At 37.7% G+C, this 23,710-nt stretch overlaps 3 protein-coding genes across 3 annotated transcripts; all 3 read left to right on the top strand.

Annotated features, from left to right (window-relative positions):
* Window positions 1-1,278: 1,278 nt before the first annotated feature.
* On the top strand, window positions 1,279-9,604 carry LOC102223812 (probable palmitoyltransferase ZDHHC20). Its single transcript, XM_005802967.3, has 13 exons — window positions 1,279-1,404; window positions 2,623-2,655; window positions 2,774-2,868; window positions 3,440-3,560; window positions 4,782-4,851; window positions 5,674-5,706; window positions 5,851-5,971; window positions 6,194-6,326; window positions 6,426-6,552; window positions 7,240-7,326; window positions 7,414-7,493; window positions 8,308-8,354; window positions 8,437-9,604. Exons 1-12 carry the CDS (start codon window positions 1,287-1,289, stop codon window positions 8,349-8,351), a joined length of 1,062 nt encoding a protein of 353 aa, XP_005803024.1. The 5' UTR covers window positions 1,279-1,286; the 3' UTR covers window positions 8,352-8,354; window positions 8,437-9,604.
* Window positions 9,605-12,287: 2,683 nt separating this feature from the next.
* LOC102235308 (organic solute transporter subunit alpha-like) lies at window positions 12,288-17,761 on the top strand. The gene is made up of 8 exons (XM_005802927.3): window positions 12,288-12,942; window positions 13,149-13,300; window positions 13,449-13,522; window positions 14,929-15,087; window positions 15,261-15,372; window positions 15,459-15,605; window positions 16,308-16,413; window positions 16,518-17,761. Exons 1-8 carry the CDS (start codon window positions 12,858-12,860, stop codon window positions 16,676-16,678), a joined length of 996 nt encoding a protein of 331 aa, XP_005802984.2. The 5' UTR covers window positions 12,288-12,857; the 3' UTR covers window positions 16,679-17,761.
* A 1,771-nt stretch (window positions 17,762-19,532) lies between these two features.
* Window positions 19,533-23,493, top strand: LOC102224070 (mucin-5AC-like). Its single transcript, XM_005802968.2, has one exon. It carries the CDS (start codon window positions 19,709-19,711, stop codon window positions 22,631-22,633), a length of 2,925 nt encoding a protein of 974 aa, XP_005803025.1. The 5' UTR covers window positions 19,533-19,708; the 3' UTR covers window positions 22,634-23,493.
* Window positions 23,494-23,710: the final 217 nt, after the last annotated feature.

Below are 23,710 nucleotides of genomic sequence, written 5' to 3'. Positions count from 1 at the left end.
AAAATAGGTTACAAATTGGAATAAACTTCTTTCAGAAGTTCCAGATACTACAACAATGACTACGTTTTAGGTGTGGTGAAATATTAAAGCTGGCATTACAGTCCAAAGAAAGTACATATGCTAACGGCTGTGTTACCTACAGACATTTATATTAACTGATATAAAAACTTTTCTCAGATTCCAAAATGAAATTAGCATTAACAGATAATGTTTATCAGAAGTCCCCATACCCTTGTCCCGAGGGCCCACTATTATTTGTTTTAGATATTTCCTTGAAGCTGCACACATGACTTAAATGAATGACTTATTATCAAGCTCCTACAGCAATGGCAAACTATAACAGACAATGCAATCACCTGAATCAGCTGTGTTTTAGTGGGGAGACATTTAAAACTAGCCCCTGAGGACCAGGATTGGGAACGACTGGTTTCCATGATTAGGCTGTGCATTACTTGTTATTGACCAATGAAAATGATTAATAATAACAATGACACTGAAAATTTTAGCAAAGCAAATTTTTACTGCCATTTATTCCAAGTATTTAATATTGATGAAGCCTGCATGCTGGTTCATTTATGCATACAATTTTTTAATTACATTTTGCTAATTCTTTAACATGAAAAAAGCACTTTTCAACATGCCCCATAATTTATTACAATAACAAACCAAAGCTTGAACGTGTGTGTGCTATGGAAAATACTAAACATGTGTTTTTTCCCCACTCTATCTGCAAGTAATCCTATATGAGGGAGGCAGAGAAAAAGGGGGAAAGACATGCAGCAAAGGTACCCAGGCCGGGAGGACTGCATTTAGATCCTTAAGCCCTATATACGCGAGGCTCCAATACTGAACATCTTTGGTTGCTTGGTATTAAATAGGAACACGTGATATTTAATTTAAAAAAAACAATACAGAACATCTTAGTAATTAAATTATTTCACTTTAAATGGTTCAACATTTACTGTTTCAGGAAAAAAAAAGGTACTGAAACTGTAAGAAGCTTACAAAAAAAACCCAAAGAAGGAATACAGAAAATCCACGTAATATGATTTCTTGCATTATTCCTTCATTGATTTTGAGATCGAAAAGCATATGAAAAAAACAAAAACAAATGCTTTCCATCTGACGTGCGGGATCTGCGAAGGAGTGAACCATCTTGAACTTACACTCTCTTTGAGTAAGCCATCGATATGTTCTGAAGTGAGTCATCTTGCTCTTGTTGCGTCTCTGACTAGAGCATATAAAAGCTCAACTATGACGTCACCGTCAGGTACAGGGGATTAAAGATGGCCCCTTCTCACGCGCTGAGGTGCTGTAAACGGGCTCTAAATTGGGTACCTGTTCTGTTTATTAACCTGGTTGTCGCCTGGTCCTATTATGCCTATGTCGTGGAACTCTGTGTGTGTAAGTAACCGGCATGTTGCTGAGTGTTTAGCCGCCTTCGGGTCGGATATATGCGAATGTTTGACTGTTTCATGGTTTTCAACTTTGATGAACGGGTTTGAATTGAGACTTAAAATCAGACTGCGCGTCTGTCAGACCGGGTCAGAAGAAACCGCAACAAAAGGCCAGGGAGATAATAAAACGCCGATTTTACTCGGTGAAACACATGAACAGCTCGAAAATATGCATGTAACTGTAGCAGAAATGTAACTAACTTCGGAATAATGGGGAAATTTTGACCTATTGATGAGGAACTTCAAAAGTTAGTTTCAAATTACCGTGCAACATTGCACATTATTAAGTCAATCACTTCTAGTCATTGTTTCCCCTTATTTTGAAATTGCCTTTATATTTAACTGTCCCTTTTTCACTTTATAACATTTTACAAAGGACTAAGTTTTATATCTAAGATTTTTTTTGTCTCATTTAATTATTTACGTTTATTTTTCATTAAGTCTATAAATATAGTTGGATAGATATTAGTTCAGTTAAACATTTTAAAGATTTTATTTAATTGTTTTTGTGTTTTATTGCTTTTTCCCTGACTAAACTTCTGCAACACAAAGTCAGGCGATATTTGAGTTTATATCATAGCAGATAATAAAAATTACATATTTGCTTTCGTGCTTTTTAACATTTACTGATTTTTTCTCTAAATGATTCTTTAATTGATTTTAATATACAATTCAGAATGTTTTCCCCATATGATGTTATTATTATATATTTATATTTTCATTTGTGACTGTTAAAATCATTTTAATGTCCCTTCTAAGATTTGGAAAATTATCTGCTATCCCATAAATAAAACAAGTTTTGCACTGGGCCTAATACTGAAATGTGTTTTTTAATTTCCTGTTATTAATTTTCCAAGCCTTATTTCAGCACATTTTTATTTATTTATATTTTTAGAAACTCCTATACCATACAAAAAGAACAAAAAAACCCAACAATCTATAAGTTATGCATTTATCAGCGTAGATCTACCAGCTGTGGTTAGATCGGGGCATCCGTGGTCTTTAGACAAAGCGGCCTGTGATGGGTGGGCCACTGCTGCCCGTGCCAGGCTGTAGCCACATGGCGCGAGAGAGGAGGCTGTGTCTGTGTGTGAGATGAATTCATGCATTTCCAATAGCATCCATTCAAATTCTCTGACATTATATTTTGTCCTGTCTTGTATAGATACAATCCCCAAAACAAATAATGCAGAACGAAGTAAGTGCACTCACACACACCTGTTCAGTCAGTGAATTTGTTTATTAATGCCACGTGTTTTATTGGTGGCACAATGTGAACGATAACCAAGAATAAATCATTTTATTTCCCTTAACAGTCAGCTATTTGGTCATCTTTCACATTTTCCTTGCCATGTTCATATGGTCCTACTGGAAAACGATCTGGTCCAAACCAGCCAGTCCTTCAACAGCAGTAAGCAAATGTTCATTGTTTCTGATGAAAAAAAAAAAGCTTAAGCAAAATGTTTTCAGATTAGTTCAATTTAATGAATCTATTTATATCCTGCAACCACAAACTGGCACATAAGATTTCATTCTCTTTATATTTGCAAATGAAAACCTGAATGTGTGTATTTGTAATCAGCAACTTCTCTCTGGCACATCTAAATAAACTATTTTGAGGCCAATTGCCTTCAGAAGTCATCAAAACAGCAAACGACAATCCACCACCTGTGTGTAATCTAACGTCTGTATAAAACCAGCTGAGATGTTTGGAAAGGGACGGGGAAAGTGGTCAGAGTTTGTGGAAAATACAGAAATAAACTCTTCATGCACTCGATGCACACTTAAAGCTTGATTCTCTGTTAATTGCATCAAAAAGAGGTTATCTAAACAATATTGACCCCGGCTATCTGAATACAAACACACATCTCACTTTTGAGATTCCTATTTAACTATATGTAAAAAGGTTCAAGTGGTTTTAATAATTTTGCAAATCCCAACATGCTGCTCACTCTCTGACTCCTGCTTTGTTTGGATGTTAGTTTGCGTTGCCCCGAGCGGAGAAGGAAATGTACGAGAAGGAGCAGCGAGCTGAAGTGCAGCAAGAAATCCTGAAGAAAGTGGCCAGGAATTTACCCGTGTACACACGCACCGCTGGAGGAGGTGAGGCTCTCCTTTCTTCACAACTGATTGTGTTTTGGTGTTTGCTGACTATCAGTGCTGTTAATAGAGGAAGAAAGCAGTTCCCCCCCTGACATAAACTATGTGCATAATTGTTAGGTCAGACTTATTTTTTAGGATTATTTTTGAATATTTTGGTTAATTCAAAATGTCAATAAACCTCAAACATGGATGTTTCAGAAAGTAAAAGTGAGGTTTTGGCATTCTTTAGAGGAGAATATGCACCATTACTGGGCTACTATTATTTTGCAAAATTGCTATGCAACTGAATGAAAGACACACATTTTCTTATCTTACTTTATTTTTATCTGGTTCAGTGACTGTAAATGAACAACTCAGAGCTGTCCAATAAATATTTCTGACTCTTAAAATAAAAGAAATTCAGTCATCGAATTGTGAAAAGATCACTGTTCTTTTCAATAACGGTGATCAGCCTTCCATTCATGGAGTCAGGCAACTTCTTGATCTGTAAAGAAATGTTTGATTGCGCAGATATTGGAACGTGATCTGAGAACAGTCTCAAGAATGCTGCATCCCGCTGAGAGGCTTTTGGTTATTTTTTAAAGTCAGTTCAATCTCTTTTTTTCTTTTTTGGCCTAAAGGGGGAAAAAACTGCCTAGTAATTATCCACAAGTATTTGTAGGGTATAGACCTCCTTAGACCATCTTCCCTTATTACACAGATACACATCCGCCGCTATGCTTAAATCCATTAAGTAGTCAAGTTTATCCAGCCTGCAGTCAGAGAATATGCTGAAAAATAATGATAGTCAAAATAATCACTTGCCTAAGAATTGTGCACACAATATACACCTTTATTACATAATAAAACAGATGAAATGGCAAGCACCAACATTTAGTCTTCCTGTTTAGGGTATGAGTGCAGCTCATGCAGACTGTAAGTTGTTCCTCTTTTTATGAATATCATACGACCTTCCTTTGTTTACGGAAATGTCGGAGGGTTAATTGGACTCCAGTGCACCTTTTTTTCTCTGTGGACTTGCGCCTGAGTAGTTTAGTCTCATGTCATTCCTCCTGCTGAGATTTATAGCACCGTAAAAGAAAAGAAACTAAGAAAAAATCACTTAGCAATTGTTAGACTTAAATGATAAAATATTATGTAATTGAAATGTTTGTATCAGCTTACTAACATCCACTATTTCATCATGCTGATATTATCCTGCTTGTGTTTGTCTCCTAATAGCCATCAGGTACTGTGACTTCTGTCAAGTTATCAAACCCGATCGCTGTCATCACTGCTCATCATGCGAAAAGTGAGTCCTTCCTTAAAATGTACCAGGGTTGAGGTTTGTTTTTAATTAATCCGAAGAAGTGTGTTTCAAGTTAGCTCATTTTTAATGTTTTCCTTTAAATTTTGAGAAGAACTGATGTGAATATGTTGTCATTCAGGGTCCCTACCAATTTTTACATTTCCGATCTCAGTATCTTTCCAGACCTAACAAGACAGTGTAGGAACCCAGGTTATTTAAATCTAATGTTATGGCCTTCATCTTTAGTAGGACTGTGTATATCAATACTTATGTTGGAGTTTGAGATTCTCCAACATAATTAGGAAAATTACTCTTTGAAAATAATTGTAATGAACTCATTTAGAAGAAACTCCTATTTTTGTCAATTGAAAAAAAAACGACAGATTCAAATTTGTGAATCAACACATGATGCTAATTGATTGTTTATTATTTCTTTTTTGTCTCTGTAAGCAACAAAAGATTGTCGTTCTCACACACTGGTAAACTTACAAAACGTAATGTCAAATGTTCCTGTTGTAGTTTATCATAAGGCAATGATTCGGTTCCGAGTATCTGACATCAATCAATGTAAAAAAAAAGCCTCAATGTAAATGAACCTATTGGAAAAAGTTTTTTTATTTTGTTAGGTTGTAGCGATACAACAGCTTAAATATGTAGCAAAAGCTGATTGTATACTGGAAACCTTCTGTGATATTGTATTTTGCTCGTCTTTCATTTTTAAAAAAATATATCCTTATTGTAATTAATGAGTAGAAGAAATATTTAAGTTGGATTTTTTTTTCAATGCTCATATCGTTCTGTTTTTCTATATTTCCATTTGTCAAGGTGTGTGCTGAAAATGGACCATCACTGCCCCTGGTGAGGTTTTGATTCAACAGATACATTTAATTTTTTAACATTTTCATTTTCAAATATAATATTAATTGTGTGAAAATAAGCATATTTTTTAAAAAATACATTGTGAGCTGTTTTCTCCAATTTGTCACTGATTTTGTTTTTCAGGGTGAATAACTGTGTTGGGTTCTCAAATTACAAGTTCTTCATTCTGTTCTTGGCCTATGCAACGCTGTACTGTGCTGTTATTTGTGCAACTGTAGTGCAGTATTTCATCAAATTCTGGACAGTGAGTACATAAGCTTCCTCTAAAATACCCATTTAGCAATTCACTTCTGCACAACAAGTTGTTTATCAATCTGATGGGCTGTTCTTTTGTGGTTGGAGTGTGTAGTAATGTTTCTATTAAAAATATTAGGAAAATATCAGGAATTCAAAAACATTACTAGAGAAAAAAGTTGCACAAGTGAAGTTTCTCACATCGTTTTCCTTTTGTCCTCTCCTGTTTCAGAAACAGCTTCCTGACACACACGCCAAATTCCACATATTGTTCCTGTTTTTTGTGGCGGCCCTCTTCTTCATTAGCATAGTGTCACTTTATAGCTATCATATGTGGCTTGTGGGGAAGAACAGAACCACTATAGGTAAACATAAACCAGTGCTTTGATTTATCTTCTTGATCCTTCCTTAAATATTCATCGCTGATTAAATAAAAATAATATATAATTTTTTTTTTTTTCCAGAGGCTTTCAGAGGTCCTGTTTTTGCAAATGGTCCAGACAAAAATGGCTTCTCCCTTGGCTTTAAACGAAATATAGCTGACGTATTTGGAGAAGAGGCAAAGTACTGGATTTTCCCAGTTTTCTCAAGGTCAGTCTACCAGTGTTACACAATGGCGAAAAAATTATTGGTGCTATCGCATTTGGGCTTAAACGTAGTTCTTCCACGGCTGCTTAAGGTTTACAGTAACATTTTAAATTGATCAACATATTTCTTCTTATTGCAAGTAAAAGTGTTTTCGAGTCGCTCCGAGAATTTGTGGAGGCAAATAAAGATAATACTTAAGATGATCAGTCAAAAATATAAGTGGAAACGTAGGATATGTCTGTGTTGGTAACAAAGTTATTGTTAAATAAAAATGACTTTCAATCAAAATCTGCCAGATTTAAAAAATAATCTTGCCTTTAATTAAACTCTTTAACTTTTAGCATGACTTCCAGAATCTTACAAGTCACAAAAGTTTAAAAAAAATTAGATTTGGTTTATTGTTTTTATTTTTTTTATTTTAGAGAATTAAAATAAGGGCACTCTTATTTCCTGTCCACTATAAGCACATTTGTCACAGTTTGGTATCAAAAGTAGAAAATTCAGTTGTAGGTCAACATTTGTTGGCAAAAGCCAACATGAAGCCTTTCTTGATTTAAAGAAATTTTTTCAAAATGTATGCTTCATTTAGATTGTTTTAATGTTTTCTTAGAGGTACCTTTCTTATTTCTGATCAGAAATAAACATTTTGGCTGACTGAAAATACATTTTCTCTTTTTTTATATTCCTCAGTCAGGGAGACGGCCATTCCTTTGTCACCAGATTGGTACACATAGACCCTGAACAAGCAAACAGTGTCCTCCAACAGAACGGAAAAATGTTCGTATTTCTTTTTTTTCCATACATTCAAGTTGTGATCTTTTTCCTTTTGACAATTGTTCTAATCTCTGTTGTGAATTTAATCAGTCCTGTTGCTGGAGAGACCAACCTTTCTGTGGTTGCTGATGATGAGCCTCACACAGAGGGCGAAAATAAAGAGAAAACTGGTATGCAGCTCCTTTTTGTTTTTTTTTATTACATTTGTTTTTTTGTACAGGTCAGTCTTCCACTTTGCCACTTTTTTGTACCTGCTTTCATATTTGCAAAACAAATAATCTGCAATTATGTTACATTTGTTACATGTTGAACAATCAGATCTCCAATGTAGGATGGAGCTTGATGTTTATACATCATGAGAAGTTTGAATTTTAATGTGATTTTAATAGGAAAAGTACTCTAATTTTAAAATAACAAATGTATGGCCTAGTTTTTCAGCATCACTGCTGGACAAAATGTGTCTGATTTATAAATGGCCACATCTGAGAACAGGGAGGAAAACTGCTGTTTCGATAAAAAATTTTCTGATGAGTAAAAAGTGAGACTTCATACTTCTCTATCTTTCTCTTTTTATTTTAGTTTCAAGTTTTTCTAGTTTGTTTTGATCAACTTAGCTGTCCACATTATTGTAGTATGACCACACAACTCAATTTAAATAAATTAAATAACCTCAACTGTTGTGTTTTCTACAAACAGGATTAATGGATTGCAATTATTACTTTTTTTTGGAGTTTGTAACCAACATCCATTTAGGTTTTGGACAATTAAAAGCCATTAAATAAAGCCACTGTTTTTGTTTTGTAATTTAGATTAAATGCTAAATGTAAATTCTTAATGGTGAAATGATTAGTGTTCACAAGAATACATGACTTTGCCATAATCATCATGATAGAATTTATAATTGTAAAAACAATGGGTCCACGGACAGAACAAAAATGGGTCGAAAAAGCTGAACATAACTGTTTTTTAACACCTTTGTTTCAGATGGAGGTCAGATGGTTGCCGTGACAATGGACAGTGAGCCTTAAAAGGTACAGCTTGATATTTTTTAGCATTTCAAGGTGTTTTGTTCTCTTGCTTCCTTCACTTATATTCTGCCACATCCCCCTGCAGGTCACACACTCCTCTGTAATTATATCAGGGGCATTGCCTTAAACGAGGAACATCAATACCTCCAGGACCATCCGTGGCACCAAAAACAATACTGTTGTCATGACAACAACTCTCTACAGCAACTTTGTAGACTGCAACAGTCTGAAGCTTGTCAGAGATTTGGGATTTTATTTTTATTAATGGTTTCACCTAAAACAAATCTCTGAGAGCTAGCGTATGTTTTCAATATCTGCACATAGTAACCAGCATACATTTCATCAAGAGACTCATCTTCTCTCAGTATTAACTAACCGTTTCAACGCTAAGGCTTCAATCAGGTTCTTTTTGTAGAGCCACTAAAGTATGATTTGATTTACAAGTTTTGAATAAGAGACTCTAACATTATCGGTGTCTGTCACGTGTTATAAGTGTTTCACTATAAACACGGTTCAATTATCAGGGTCTGTAATAAACAGTTGCATGGTCTCAAACTTTAGTTTACAATATGTTTGGAAATATTTAAAACCCCGTTTTGTTTACACATTTCATACGTTTTCTTCTTTCTAAATGGTTAAGAAATACTCATGATGTTGGTTGAAAACGCAAGAGCCAAAGCTGGGAACATTTGAATGATTTCAGTAGCATGACTTGTAGTGCTGCAAAGTGATTGATGTGACTACAATTTTCCATTCCACTGTTTATTTTCATGTTTTTATAGTGCAACGTTTATTTATTTGATAGCAAGGGAAAATACTAATTCACAATTAAATTTGGTGATGAACTCAGAAAGGTCAGGGGCGTTTGGTTCAAGGTGTCCTTGAATTAAAAACAATATGGACAGAAAAGGAAAGAAGATTTTTATACCTTGAGCGTGTAAACAATTATATCCCACTCTGTCCTGCCGGTCCTTTTTTCATGAGTGGGTCAGATAAGTCAGTAATAATTATTCCTTTTAGTGATAATGATGCACAGCTCCTTATGAGGTTTGACTGATAATTGATTTCTAGATTGGACATCTGATGTGAATTTACTGATATTTATGTCTAACTTCACTGACTGAATATTTAAAGCACAATTTGTTTGCTTCAGCTGCTAATGTATTTAAATTTGTAAATAACTGCTTTTTTATTGCACAAACTATTGATGCGACAATATTTGGACTTGTAACAATAAATCTTATTAAAGCACATTTAAGATGTCATTCTTCATTGTGAGAGTCTGACGTCTTCAGATCTTTATCACAGCGACACATCTGAGGTTATTGACATCCCAGTCAGATGAAGTGACTTCCCTTCCTCAGGTGACTGAGTAGGGTTGGGAATATGTGTAAAAACGTTTTTTTGTGTGGGTTTCATGACATCTATGATCCAAGATTAACAAGAATTGCCTAATGGATAAACCTTTTTTTTTTTTTTATTTGGTATTCAATTGTTTTTCAATATGACTTTGCATGAGAACTATGGTAAATGATTTATTTTTAATCCATATTGAAATTCACCACCTTGGCAACCGAAGTAACATTTTACTTCATTTTGATTTTCAGTTAAGGCATTGATTTTTGAACAATTTGAGACTTAAAATAAAAATGACCTTCTTTTTTTCTTTTTTTTTTTTTAAGGAAGTTTAGTTCTTTGATCTTGCAACCAAACTCGCTTCATCTGATGGTTGATGTTCAATTATGGATGTTTGATTAGGTGGAGACCTGAAGATGGTGAAGAGTGTCAAGATTTAGCTTTCATCAAAAGTAATGTATTTTTATCATCATGCCAATTTATTTATGTACTTATATATACCCATTTAATTTTTACTGGTATTTTTCTTGTAATATATGTACACATATATATATATAACAAACTATGTTTGTGTTTTTTTTCCCTTGCTTATTTCTTTGTTGAAAAGCGCTAAAATGGCTGACTGGCCAAAAAGTTTAAGCAATTGTCTATAAATTCTACTAGTGAGACAAAAGGTGAATTATCTGTAATTTATGACAAGATTTGTTTTTAAAAATATAAAAGTTGATGTACTTTAGTTAATGTTCACTGGTCTCAAAGTTGTTTTAACCTTTACATACAATTAACATACAATTGGTATCAAGGACTAAGCCTGGATTAGGTATATCTAGTACCTAAAACTGTAAAGATATACTTTTTTACACAATTTTGTATCTTTATTTTCTGAAACCCATCATACAACTACCCAACTTCCTTGGATGTCATTGCCATTGGAAGCTGCCTTTGGTAAATATTGTTGCAGGATCGCTGCCCTACTCTAACACACAAACTTTAATTTAATCACCAGTTAAGCCAGGCTGCTAATGGTTTTGTAGACATGTTGAAACTATCTTAGTCATCGCTTTACACACCATTAAAAGAAATCTAAGAGAAAATTGTTTTTTTAATGTCAGGTCCTCGTGTCTTTTTCCAGGACTTTGACATAATTATTTATTTCTTTATTGCATCAACATTGGACTATTGTAACAGTTTTGGTATCAGCAAGTTTTCCATTGGTTGTGATTTGTCCAAAGTGGTACGTTCCACTTTCTCACAGGTTCGCACAAAACGTGATTGTTCTTTAATCGGGACCTTAGCTTTAAGTAAAATTTTATAGATGGCTTATTTGAAATATATAAGCATTCACAATTCTCACAGGCACGATGTGTGTTAAACTGACCTTTTCTTCTCCAGAAAAAAAATACATGGAGAGTTATTAACAGGACAAACTTAACAACCAGATAAGGTGAATGGCCCCAGTGTCACTCAATACTGTTCTTTTTACAACAGCTGCAAATAGGAAGTAGAGTAACAGTTTACACATTGTCCAAGATTTTACAATAATCAGCTCTCATTATTGCTACACTTACAAGTGTAATAGGAAAAGTGTAAAAGGCTAAAATGTTTTTTTATTTGTTTGTTTTTTTTCTCTAAACACTTTTGCAATCCCATCACTACGGTGGCCGACAGGTGCAAATGCGCAGCAAAAGAGAAAACATGCAAACAAAAAAGAAGACACCCCCGAATGAAATGCAGCAAACAAAAACAGAGACGCAAACACCCCCGAATGAAATGCAGCAAATAAAAAGAGAGACGCAAACACCCCCGAAAGAAATGCAGCAAACAAAAAGTGTTGAAAACGGAAGTGCTCCAGACCACTAGGGGGAGTCAAAGAAAATAGTATTCATTTCTATGGGACCAGATGCAAGATTCTTCTTCTTCTTCTTCTTCTTGGTATTTATTGGCGGTTGGCAACAAACTTACAGTAGCATTACCGCCACTTACCAGTATGGAGTGTGGTTCGAGATGGTCTATAAACTTTCACTTTCTACCTTTTCCCTCCATTAACTCCTGATTAAACATACCCCCACACATACACACCTGCTTATATTATCCAACTTGCTTATAACTTTATATACCCCTCTTTGATATTCTTTACACATTCACACCCAACTTGCTCTACTCATATCCTATGAAATAGCTTTGTTTTTTTAAGATACCGAATAATTATTTGAATATGTCTACTCCCGAAATCTCTCCTCAAAAATTCTATTAAATTAAACCTTTCTTTAATACCTACACACTCTCTCAGCATGCATCTTCTCTCTTCTTCATACTTACAACACTCTAAAATAACATGCTCTATTGTTTCAGACTTCTCACAATAATCACACTTTCCAGATGCAAGATTCAGAGAGATACCTTTACTTTCTTTCAAATTTCTTTCTCTGAATCTTGCATCTGGTCCCATAGAAATGAATACTATTTTCTTTGACTCCCCCTAGTGGTCTGGAGCACTTCCGTTTTCAACACTTTTTGTTTGCTGCATTTCTTTCGGGGGTGTTTGCGTCTCTCTTTTTATTTGCTGCATTTCATTCGGGGGTGTCTTCTTTTTTGTTTGCATGTTTTCTCTTTTGCTGCGCATTTGCACCTGTCGGCCACCGTACATCACTCATATTTAATGGAACAGTTAAGAATGCTGCTTAATTTAAACTTCATTTGTATTGAAAACTGTGGACACAATTTGACTCCAAATTATTGTGGTGTAATTAACGTGAGTTGTAAATTGCTGGAGAAAATTGCTTTTATGTCTTTATACTCTTTTTATATTTTCAGCTGAGGAATCAACACGCCCTCTCAAAGTCCAGTCCTCCTTTTTAATGCTCCGTCTCTCCCTATTCATTAAAACCCTGTCCTTGATGTTTCCCTAATTACTATGACTCAGGACTGTGAATGAATAAGCAACAGTAACTGGTGTTTTTACGTCCTTCATTTCTTCGCACATGCCTGGAGTGTAAAAGGCAAGGTTGTTTCTGTAACCAGAATCTACTTGCAATGTGAAAGGAGCAGCGGATTGCCTCTTACGTTTTTATTTTATTTTTTTATTTTTATTTTTACCACTGGTTCTATTCCAAGCTGCAGTCATTTAATAGAAGTTTCTAGGAAGAGCACATGGCCACCATGGATGAAGCCGTGGAAACCACCGTTGATCCGGCGTGTCTACAGGAACCTCCACTGGCTCTGGACATGCTCATGCGTAAGTGATCCACATTACAACATCCTGCTTGCTGATTATGTTTTCTTATCAATCAGTTTGAGCTAATGACATGAGCTCTTTACTGAACGTTGGCCTTTATTAGTCTCTGACTCTGAAAGTACTGACTTATCTTACCCATTTACTGTCTACTGATAAATAATCCAATCTCCTTCCGCCTCTCTTGTTTCTCTATTTTTCCATACCAGAGTTAGATGTGTTTGGGATTTGCCTCTATTCCATGCTCTCCTTCATGTCCTTTGTTACCCTGCTGCTGTACCTGGAGCAGTGTGTGTACATTTACAAAAAGGTGTCCTATCCCAAGAAGACAACCATTATCTGGATAAGTGGTGCTGCACCAGTAAGCATTAAGGACACACATACAATAACTGAATACCGGATACTTTTTGACTTGAAGCATGAAAAACAGAACACAAAAGCAACACATTAAAGTAATGCGGATCATGTGTGACATATTTGTGTGTGTTTCCATATTTTTTGTGTCTCAGGTCATCGCCACCATGGCCTGCTGTGGGATGTGGGTTCCCCGCGCCGTGATGATCACAGACATGACATCAAACTGGTGGGTTTTCTTTCCATTCCTTTGACCCAGCAAGGTCATGAAGGCCCCATATGAGACTGTTCAGGCCAAGTGGGCCTTTGTTCAAACTTGGACTCTTGTATAAGGCACTCTTGGGTTGGTTAAACACAACTCATATCAAGAAAGGCAGGTAGTCTCTGATGGGCCTCAAATGGATTTAAATAAAGCTTTATGTTTACATTTCTCAACACATAGGACCCGTAAGAATCTCACTTTTTAGCACTATCCATCCATTTTCTAATACTCTTGTCCCTAGTGGGGTCGGGAGGGGTGCTGGTGTCTATCTCTAGCTAACGTTCCGGGCGAGAGGCGGGGTTCACCCTACACAGGTCACCAGTCTGTTGCAGGGCAACACCGAGACAGACATGACAGACAACCATGCACACACACACTCACACCTAGGGAGAAAAAGACCAATTAACCTGACAGTCATGTTTTTGGACTGTGGGAGGAAGCCAAAGTACTCCTTCTATGTAAGCTTTACTTTAATCCTTTACACAACAATCGAAGGAGAGCAGTTTCAGCAACATATACAATCTGCATTCCTGTAGCATACCAAGGTTGTCCTCTGTGTTTGTTGCTAGAAGACTGCCTGGGGTGAATGGCCGCAGAGTAATAAATATAAAAGTCACAAAACCTCACCTGGAGTTCATAGTCTAATTTTAACTGCTTGATGAATCATTACACTCAAAGGTCAAAGCTCAATCTGCATGGAGAACAGAAAGTTTCTCTTGCTTCTTCTATAAAAACCAGGTGATTCAGTTTGAGTCAAAGCCAGTGGATATAATTAACAGAGCACAATAATGTTTTTTTTTCAACAACTGAAAACAGATGTTTAACAGATTTTGTCTCTGAAGATTTCAACCACTTTTTATCGCACAAGTCTTTAAATTTAAATAAGGCAGAGGACTTGTTGACAGACACTGCTGTGTTGTGGAAGATGATTATTTTTCAAGAGATTTATTGTGGTTTGATGGTTTATGAGTATGTTAATTTTTGCATGACCAGAAGAGATGCAATCATTTTTCTAAATGCAACTTTGAACTTTGGCTGTATCCATAGGGCTGTATTCCCATCCTTGATGTGCTTGCATTAAGCACTCAAAAAATTATTTAACAACAAAGATGAAGTTCTTCACAAAAGGTGCAGATGAATTCACATGTACTAAAAGAGGCAAAAATAGTCACGATTTTGTACATTTTATCTCTGTTCAGAAAAAGACATATTTGATTAATTAGTTAGTTAAATGTTTATTTAAAAAAAAAAAGCTTAAGGGAAGTTTCATTTATACATGTTTTCACTTTGACCTCATGTGCTGGTTGGATGCAGAAAACAAGTCAATTCTGACTTTAGTTAAGCATTAGTTGCTAAATGGACTCTTTTTGTAGCTATTTTGCAGTTGTGGTGTACAAGGTTCTGGTTCTGCTGGTTGAGGAGCTTGGAGGCACCAGTGATTTTCTACAACGATTTTCTGGGAAACCCTTCAGGATCAACACAGGACCCTGCTGTTGCTGCTGCGCCTGCTTTCCTCATGTACCAATGTCACGGTACTCTTACTTTTTTCCCCTTTACTCCTTCTTATTGTTACTTATTTTATGTCCAACCTTTGTTAATTTAAGTATTTTTTTCTACTTATTTGTTTCTTTCAGAGTAACTGTTCTTTCTGCGTTGGGCAATATGTTGTTACTGTAAACAATAATCTTGGTTTTTCTTTGTTTAGGGGGATGTTATTCCTGCTGAAGCTGGGAGCTATACAGTATGCAATCCTAAAAACAGTTCTCTCTATCCTTTCTGTTATTCTCTGGACAAACGGCACCTTTAACCTAGCTGATGTAAGAGTTTGAATTGATTCTCTTCACAAAAAAAGAAAGAGAGAAAAAAGAAGTGAACACTTAAGGATGTTCTTTCATTTTTTTAGCTAGAGATCACTGGAGCAACCATTTGGATCAACCCATTCATTGGTGTTCTCACCGTCATCTCCCTTTGGCCTGTCGGTATCATCTTCATGAACACCAACATCCTAATGCGCAGTCTGAAAATTATTCCCAAGTATGCCATGTACCAAGTGAGTCACTTATTCAGATTTATGGAATGCATGTTTTGTAATAAAGTAGCAAGCAAGGTGGGGTTTAATGTTTTTAAAATGTTTAGTTTTCTTGTTTTTGCTAGAGAATGAAATGTTTCCAATGCTGACATGCTTCTGTAAGATAATTCAAAGAAAAAAGTGAAGTTAATATTGAGTGTATGCTTTATAAATGTATTTCCTACCTCTACAGCTACAAGCTTTTGGGGATTTGCAAAATATTTAGTACTTAAAGCTTTACTCTGTCTTTAACTCCACCCATCTTCCAACTCAGACTAGCTCCCATGTAGTTGTAAGGAAACCATGTCCACAGCATTACACTGCCACTGCAACTTAGGGAGGCAATGTTAGTAGCATATTTAAAAAAAAAGATTTTATTGGCTCTAGTGGCCTTTATTTGATAGTTAATTGACAGGAAAGCAGTCGAGAACAAAGGCCTCCATATGTGGGTTGTGCTTAACCCCTGCGCCACCACAGCACACCCTGTTAGTAGCATATGTAGACCACAATATACATTTTTGCCATTCTTCCTCATTGATTGCTACATTGTAATTTAGCCACAAGTGGAAGATAGGTGTACAAATAGTTTTGCCTGACACTGTATCAATTTCAAGAGCTTCAACACTGTAAACATTGTGACTCCCTGGGCATGGATATCTGATGAATTATTTATGCCCTTTTCAGCTCATACTTATCCTGAGTCAGCTCCAGACATCCATCATCAACATCCTGGCCTTAAACGGATCCATCGCCTGCGCCCCTCCCCTCTCCTCTCAGGCTCGTGGATCCAGTAAGAGACAAAATCTAAATGTTTTTCAGCGACTTCAGCTGAAATATTACGACTTGTGTCACATCTTTTTCTCTTTGTGTGACTTTTCTGTGTGGTCTCTGCAGTGTTGAGTCAGCAGATAATGATTATGGAGATGTTCATCATCAGCCTCGTCACCCGGTCTTTGTACCGCAGAATTTATGACCCACTTCCCTCTGAGGAGCACGACAATGAGCAGAACAACAAGGCGGCCCTGAAGGCTGCTCTGGAGGAGCATGACGTTTAAGAGGAAGACGGAATGTCAGCACCTGTCTCTGACATGTATATAGGAAGCATATAAGTTAGAAAATTTGATATTTACATGTTTTGCCTTATGATGTTTAAGGATAGGGTGCTTATTATTTATCAAGGTACGGTTTTGAGTAATTTTAAAAACAATTTACAGGGCACTTTTCAAAGTGAATTGTTTCTAGTTTATTATTTTTTGTATTTAGGTGATGGAATTTTCTTTCTTAATAATTACAACATATGGACCCAAGACAAAGTCCTGACGACTGACTGTGCTAAATGGGGAATGTTTTCTTCTGAGTATATTTGAGCCCCCCTACAACCAAACACAAACCCATTACTCCAATGGCCACTTCTCTGAAAAAAAACAAAAAACCTTTCAGTCAGTAATTTATCAGACCAACTAAAAATTTTGTTTTGTATTTAGTCTTTAACTTTACAAATAGAATTTTTTAGATGCCTCAGTTGGATTTGAGTATATTTCAGATTTTCAGCTAGACATGATTACATTTGGGTTATATTATTGAAAAAAACACACTTTGACATTTAGTTACTGACCAACCTCAGCCTCTTTTTCTACATATATCCTCACAAAGTTCTTACACAAAAGAAAACTTGTTTCATGTGCAGCTCAGTTTATGACTTCCTGGCAAATGTTGCCTCCCCCAAGACATGCTGCCCTGGGCAAAAAGCCAACTCACTCGTGTCAAAAACAGCCTTTAAGGTTCAGGGAAAAAAGTATTTTTGGACAGTCACATTGATCTACTGGATTATTTTTGCCTTATTCATTCTTATGTAAATTTCTCTCAGATAATTATTAAGTGATATTGAGCAAATCCTCAGGAAGCAGAGTCTTTTTTTTTCAAGTTCATAAGCGGACACCCTTTGGGTTTACATTTGAATAAAGAGGACTTATCTAAAACATATTTATATTCAGTAATGTGCCTGAATGTCTGCGTCAGTAAGAAATTGTGACTATGAGGTGTGATCTAAAATCTTGATTAATTTTGTATTAAAGTGGGAAAAGTACTGAAAAACTTTTTTTTTATTGTATTTGTTCATTAAAGTTTAAAGTTTCTCACATCTGTTTCCCTCAGTGCTTTGCATCATTTGAAGGCGGCGCACCACAGCTCCCATCTTTCCTGCAATTTGCAGGTGCATCATAAAACAATAGTTTCATTAAAAGGTTGATTTAGTTCCAAAAACGTAAAACTCTTATAGAATCAAATCAGACTGATATATTCCAATATTTGTCTGTTATTTTGCCTCTGGTTTTAAGGCAACAGATTTAGGCAAGGTCTTGGATACATCTTGGGTGGTGTCTCGTCAAATCCTGTTTTAACACAATCCACAGCTTGAGTGGACACATTCTTACATGGTCTCCTCTCAAGGCTACAATAATCATTATTGCTTCTACAACTATTTCTAACATGCTTTTTCCTTTCTCCTAACAACTTTGATGTACTCTGAAACCTGCCAGCTTCTTTATCAGCCTTTTGTGGCTTTTGTTCCATAAAGACAGAGTCAGGGACTGTTTACTGGACAAGACTCAACACAAATGTTTTCCCTATTGAAGGCCATGACTTTTGGGTATTATGACAAGACTATTTTTTTAATTGGATTTATGCAATCTAATTTTCTGAGCAAATAAATGTTGGATTTTTATTAACAGCAAGCCATAATAATTGGAGGAAAATGCTTGAAATGTATCACTGTGATGAATGTATGAAATTCGAGTTTCACTTTTTGAAATAAATTACCATTTGAGTTCAGTTGACAAATATACATATGTACGTCCTGTTCTCAAGCCTAGACAGTATCATGCAAAAAAACGGTAGACAGATTTGTTCAAGGATGGCTGACCCACTTACACGGGCTCATAAAGGCGCGGCAGAACATGTGGATGAGACAGCAGCTTTATTTTGGGACCCTTTACTTGCAAATCTGTGCCACATGATGTTCCCAATACAACCACAAGAGGTCGCATGAGTTTAACCTCAAAACCTTTTGTTAAAATCTAGTTTATTTCTTTTCCTCCAGTAAATATTCATTTTGGAAGGAAAATCAATCTTTTATTTTATTCTGTTTTAATCATTTTAAATTTATATACAAATCTGGATTTAGTTCAGAGTTATGCCTTTATTTAAGCAACATGGACAGTTAAATAATTTTAAATTTATATACAAATCTGGATTTAGTTCAGAGTTATGCCTTTATTTAGGCAACATGGACAGTTAAATAATTTTAAATTTATATACAAATCTGGATTTAGTTCAGAGTTATGCCTTTATTTAGGCAACATGGACAGTCAATGGACTTACAAGAAACTTACTGTAGGTCAAATGCAAACTATTTCCCCATTTTAAATAATTGTGAACACAGGTTTTTGGTAGATTAAATATTTTTGCATTTAACAAATGTACATTTGATTTAATTTTTCTTTTTTCAGAGTATGATTATGTATGGTGCAGGTGAAAAAAGCGAATATGTGTAAGACTTCCACTATTTGCAGTTTTTTCATTGACACTTAGGTAATTTGCAATAATTTGCCTGAGAATTTTTTTTTTTTAAATATAGCCAGGTTGTTCAGAAGTCCTATTCTGAATCTATTAATGGAGCATTTGTCTTTGCTGTTTATGTAAACACAGTCATCAGACAGAGAAAAAGAGAAGGCTGTGTTCAGACTGAGCTGATGACAGCCCCTGGCTCCGCATTGGTGACGAAAGCTGCTGAGCTCCTCAGTTGCCATGGCAGCCAGGGAGAGCAGCCAGACAAAAAAAAAAAGAGCAAAGCAAAGGGGAGGTGCTTTGGAGGGAGAAATAGAGGAGAAAGGGTTGGATGGGAACCACAGAGGGAGGGAGGGATACAGGAGGCTGATAAAGAAACGCAGTGAGAGCAGCAGATAGTGCACGACTACAAACGGAGATAAAGCGCTGGATATAAATGCTCAGTCTACAAGCTCTGGAATAATAACTGCGCCAAGCGACAAAAGGATACAGAAATAGGTGGGGGAAGATTTACAGAGAAGATGGATGTACAGACTGAAAACACGGACCCGCCGCCTAATGAATCGCAGCCATCTGGAAAAATCAGAAAAGGATTCAAACTGTTTGGAAAACGTAAACCAGGTAGCATTTTTTCCATCAGAAACAAAGGAGACGGAAACAACAAGTCACCTGTTATCAGGAGTAAAACCTCAGAGGGACTATATGAGACTCCCGCTCAAGATTCAGAGCAGGAGCAAGATAAGGAAAATGGAAAAGACGTGAAACAAGAAGATGGGGAGCAACCAGAGGAGGAGGCACTCGGTGAAGATGGCGTTCTGGCTACTGCCCCTGCTCGCACCTCCATCTCTTCAGCCAGCTCGGCCAAGTCCCTTGGTTTCCTCTCGCTGCTGAGGGGTGGGAAAAGAGGAGTGGGAGACCGAAGAGTGCACACAGTGTCGCAGCCTGTGGCTCGGCAACGTCGTGGTCTGAAGGGCCTCTTCAGCAATGTTAAGCTCCGATCAAAGGATAAGGAGGACAAAGAGGAAGCCCCTCCGAGCCCACTTCTCCAGTCATCTCGCACTAACAGCGTGGAAATCATAAAAGAGGACATGACACTCACACCTAAATGCCAGCCTCGTGCTCTGGACAGCCCTGAAACCGAGAGCACAGGACCTGTCCAGAGCTCAGCAGCTCCAAACAGTTCAGCCATGACCCCGTCAAAGACCTCAGCTACCCAGGTGACATCTGCCGAGAACGTGAGTACGACATACGAGCACGTGTCCCCGTTGCTTACCCCTGAACCCCCTCTGGTACCAGGTGAAAGCAGCCTGAGCTCACTGCTGGCAGATATCTCCTCTCTCCTGACCTTTGACTCAATCTCAGGGGGTGGAGACATCATGGCTGATGTGGAAGCAGAGTGGGGTAAAGTTAGCAGTGCCATCAGTGCTGACATCCCTCCATCATCTACATCTTCTTTCTTCAAATCTACCCTCTCCTCCTCTCCTACAACCTCCTCAACAGTCAGCAGTGTGGCTACTGTAAAAGCCTCCTCCGTAGCCGTCTCTTCTTCGTCTTTGAGTACTCACTCGGTTGAATTGAGTTCTGACTGTACTCCTGCCAGCACGCAAGGTAAACAATCTCCCGCTCCCACTTCAACAAAATCCTCAACTTTTCCCTCAACATCCGTGACATCTTCCGCTCCTGAGACGATTCAGTCCACAATGAGCGCCATCTCAACCACAACCACACCTCCTCCATATGCATCAGCCCCTGTGGGCAAAGCTTCTTCATTCAGTCCAAGTTTGACCAGTACAGCTGATAAACAGGCTCCAGAGATTATGCGGGATCCTCAAAATTATGCGTCTGTAAGTAAACCTGATCGTGTGTCTGTATCACCTAAACCTGTCCCAGTAAATCACAGTCCTCCCATCTCCGTCACCCAACCTCCCTCCAGTAGTAGTTTTAACAAGGACAAGTCCACTTTTTTCAAACCCTCTCAAAGTTCAGTGTTGGGAACATCCATTGTCTCCCTCACATCATCGGCAACCTCTACGATTGCAACTACATCCTCATCTTCTGCACCAATCCTTTCCTCAAAGATTACATCCGCCTCTACATTAACCACAACTTCTGGCTCGACATCCAAGTCCACCCTGACCCCTAACCATCTCGACCTTAATAAAACAGTTTCTGATCCTGGCCCTTATTCAACCTTCACTGCTACAATTAAAACCCAACCCAGCTCTGCGTCTGTCCCAGCTCCATCTTCAGCTTCATTAGGCAAAATTCCTCCCACAACCAAAGCCTCCATAACATCAGTTTCTTTAGATAAGATTCTCCCAGCTCAGCCTGCAACAGCAGCTGCCCCCACTCATGTTGCTTCATTATCATCACTGACTCCATCTGCTGTGGATCGGATGAAAGTTTCTCCTGCTGTTACATCAATTCCTGTGTCAAAAGAACTTTCTGCTCCAACTCACGTTGAAACTTCTCAACCTAAAGTTTGCTCTGCCCCTCCTAAAGTCCCAGTTTCTGTATCTAAGGATCCATCTGGTCTAGCTAAACCGCAGGACTCTTTATTTAAAGTTCCTGCTGAGATCCCAGTTTCTGTATCTAAAGATCTGTCTGCCAATGTCAATATGCAGGAGTCTTTGTCTAAAGTTGCTACTTCCTCTGATGAAATCCCAGTTTTTGTATCTAAAACTCCTCCTCCACCTGCCACCTCCAAATTTTCTGGATCTCAAACCCCTGTGGCATCATCTGTACATGCCCCCCACCCTCAATCTTTCCCTGTTTCTCCACCGAAAGCCACACCCGCCCCTGTTTCCCAGCCTAAAACTCCTGAGCTCAAACTTGCTTCTTGTCCTCCCCCCCTTGTGTTGTGTCAGATAGATACACCATCCTCTGATAAGGTCAGGGGTTCTGTGCAGGCATCGACAGATAGTCTGGATGGAGCAGGGGGACAGAGGAGCCAAGGTGTGCCGTCAAAAACAAAAGATCAACACCACGAGCTTCCCCCCAAAGAGAAGAAGACACCACAGTCAAAAGCAATGGGTCTAAGTAAAATACCTGTGGTTGGTGGAGGAAAAGTCAGCAGGCAGCCTGTTCGGGAAAACCAGCATGACGAACCAAGCAAGGACCTCACTTCGCCTGTGCTAGAAGAGAAACCCTATTTCAACTCACATAATACAGGAGGAAAAGATAAAATCAGCTCACCGGAGGCAATTGGGCTAATCTCAAAACAGCTCCAGGAGGAGCATCAGCAGCCCCAACAAGCAAAAGTTCCTACAAGTTCAGCGCGTGACTCAAAAATCCCTCTGAAGCATGGCAGCGGGACTCACGCTGCATCACAGGTCTCTCAGGCGAAAGAGCCCCCTCGTACAAAGATCCCTGTGTCCAAGGTGCCCGTCCGCAGGGCTGGTAATAAACCTGCCACTACAGGAAGCAGCACACAGATAAGAAAGTAAAAATAAATAAAGACACCGGACGGAAACGATTAATAATGTAAATCATCATTTTTAATCCGCATTTCAATACTGTAACTCTTTCTTTACTTTAACACACCAAGAAGAATCAAAGAAATGAGTGAGACAGCATTCAAGCACAAATGAACATCTCTATGGGGAGCTGGAGTAACAATCTGGGTCTTTGGTGCTGAGCTGGTCGGACACTCTGAATGGTCACATCTGAACTCCTGGCTGAGGAACAGCCAGAGGAAAGGACGTCTGGGGGTCACAGACACACAAACAGGGCGAGTGCCTTCTCAAGGGTGCTTTTCCTACAGACTCAGATTTTCTTCAGTCTTTTCTACACTACTTTTAACTTTTGTTACTCCCACTTTTTGTAGGAACCTTCTGTACTTTTATTCTTTTTGACTCTCCTTCCAGCTACCAGCCCCTTCTACTTTTTCTTTTTTTTTTTTTTTTACTTTACGTCAAATCAGCATAAAATGATTGCAACAACGAAACTCACATTCCACATCTCTTTACAGATTGATGTAGCAAAAAATGTGCCATTATTTTTGCACAAGACATTGGACTGTACAGCCTGCCTGCTCATATGTAACATTATAAGATCTTACTGTGAACTGCTGTTGTGGTCGTGAGCGGAAATCGCTCTTTCCAGAGAAATGGACATTAGGAGGCTATTATGAATGGCGACGTGGACGTTTGAGGCAGAGGGAGTGGTGAGATGAGATCTCCAGCTCATACATTGGCACATGTCTGCTTTAAACTCAGTTATTCTCAGATGAGAACAATATCTCTGTGTAGAGAAGCATCTGTGTTGTTCTGTTTCTTATTTAATCAATAAAACAATATGAGTGATCCATTGTATCCTGTCCTTTGCGCAGCCTTAGAGCAGAACAGGAATTAGCCTATTTTCCTGCCTCTCTGTTACTCACCCGGATTACCCCCACAGGAGCGTCGCTCCAACATCGTTCGCACTCCAAGCTCACTGACCTGAATAGCGAGTCTGTGAATGTCAGCGCGGATCAGCCAATCAGCTGCAAGGGAAAAGCACTTAACATGCATACCATATTATCA

Source organism: Xiphophorus maculatus, chromosome 11 (assembly GCF_002775205.1).
Source record: "Xiphophorus maculatus strain JP 163 A chromosome 11, X_maculatus-5.0-male, whole genome shotgun sequence".
In the NCBI taxonomy this organism is placed as follows: Eukaryota; Metazoa; Chordata; class Actinopteri; order Cyprinodontiformes; family Poeciliidae; genus Xiphophorus; species Xiphophorus maculatus.
Note: the sequence above shows the minus strand (reverse complement) of the source record. Positions and strands in the feature narration are given on the sequence as shown.

Excerpts from the sequence above, each read along its gene's own strand:
- LOC102224070 (XM_005802968.2), top strand. The coding sequence starts at position 19,709 with ATGGATGTACAGACTGAAAACACGGACCCGCCGCCTAATGAATCGCAG.
- LOC102223812 (XM_005802967.3), top strand. The coding sequence starts at position 1,287 with ATGGCCCCTTCTCACGCGCTGAGGTGCTGTAAACGGGCTCTAAATTGG. Across the intron at positions 6,553-7,239 it reads ATTTTCCCAGTTTTCTCAAG|TCAGGGAGACGGCCATTCCT; the intron begins GTCAGTCTACCA and ends TATATTCCTCAG. Across the intron at positions 7,494-8,307 it reads CGAAAATAAAGAGAAAACTG|ATGGAGGTCAGATGGTTGCC; the intron begins GTATGCAGCTCC and ends CCTTTGTTTCAG.
- LOC102235308 (XM_005802927.3), top strand. The coding sequence starts at position 12,858 with ATGGCCACCATGGATGAAGCCGTGGAAACCACCGTTGATCCGGCGTGT. Across the intron at positions 12,943-13,148 it reads GGCTCTGGACATGCTCATGC|AGTTAGATGTGTTTGGGATT; the intron begins GTAAGTGATCCA and ends TTTCCATACCAG. Across the intron at positions 15,606-16,307 it reads CCAAGTATGCCATGTACCAA|CTCATACTTATCCTGAGTCA; the intron begins GTGAGTCACTTA and ends TGCCCTTTTCAG.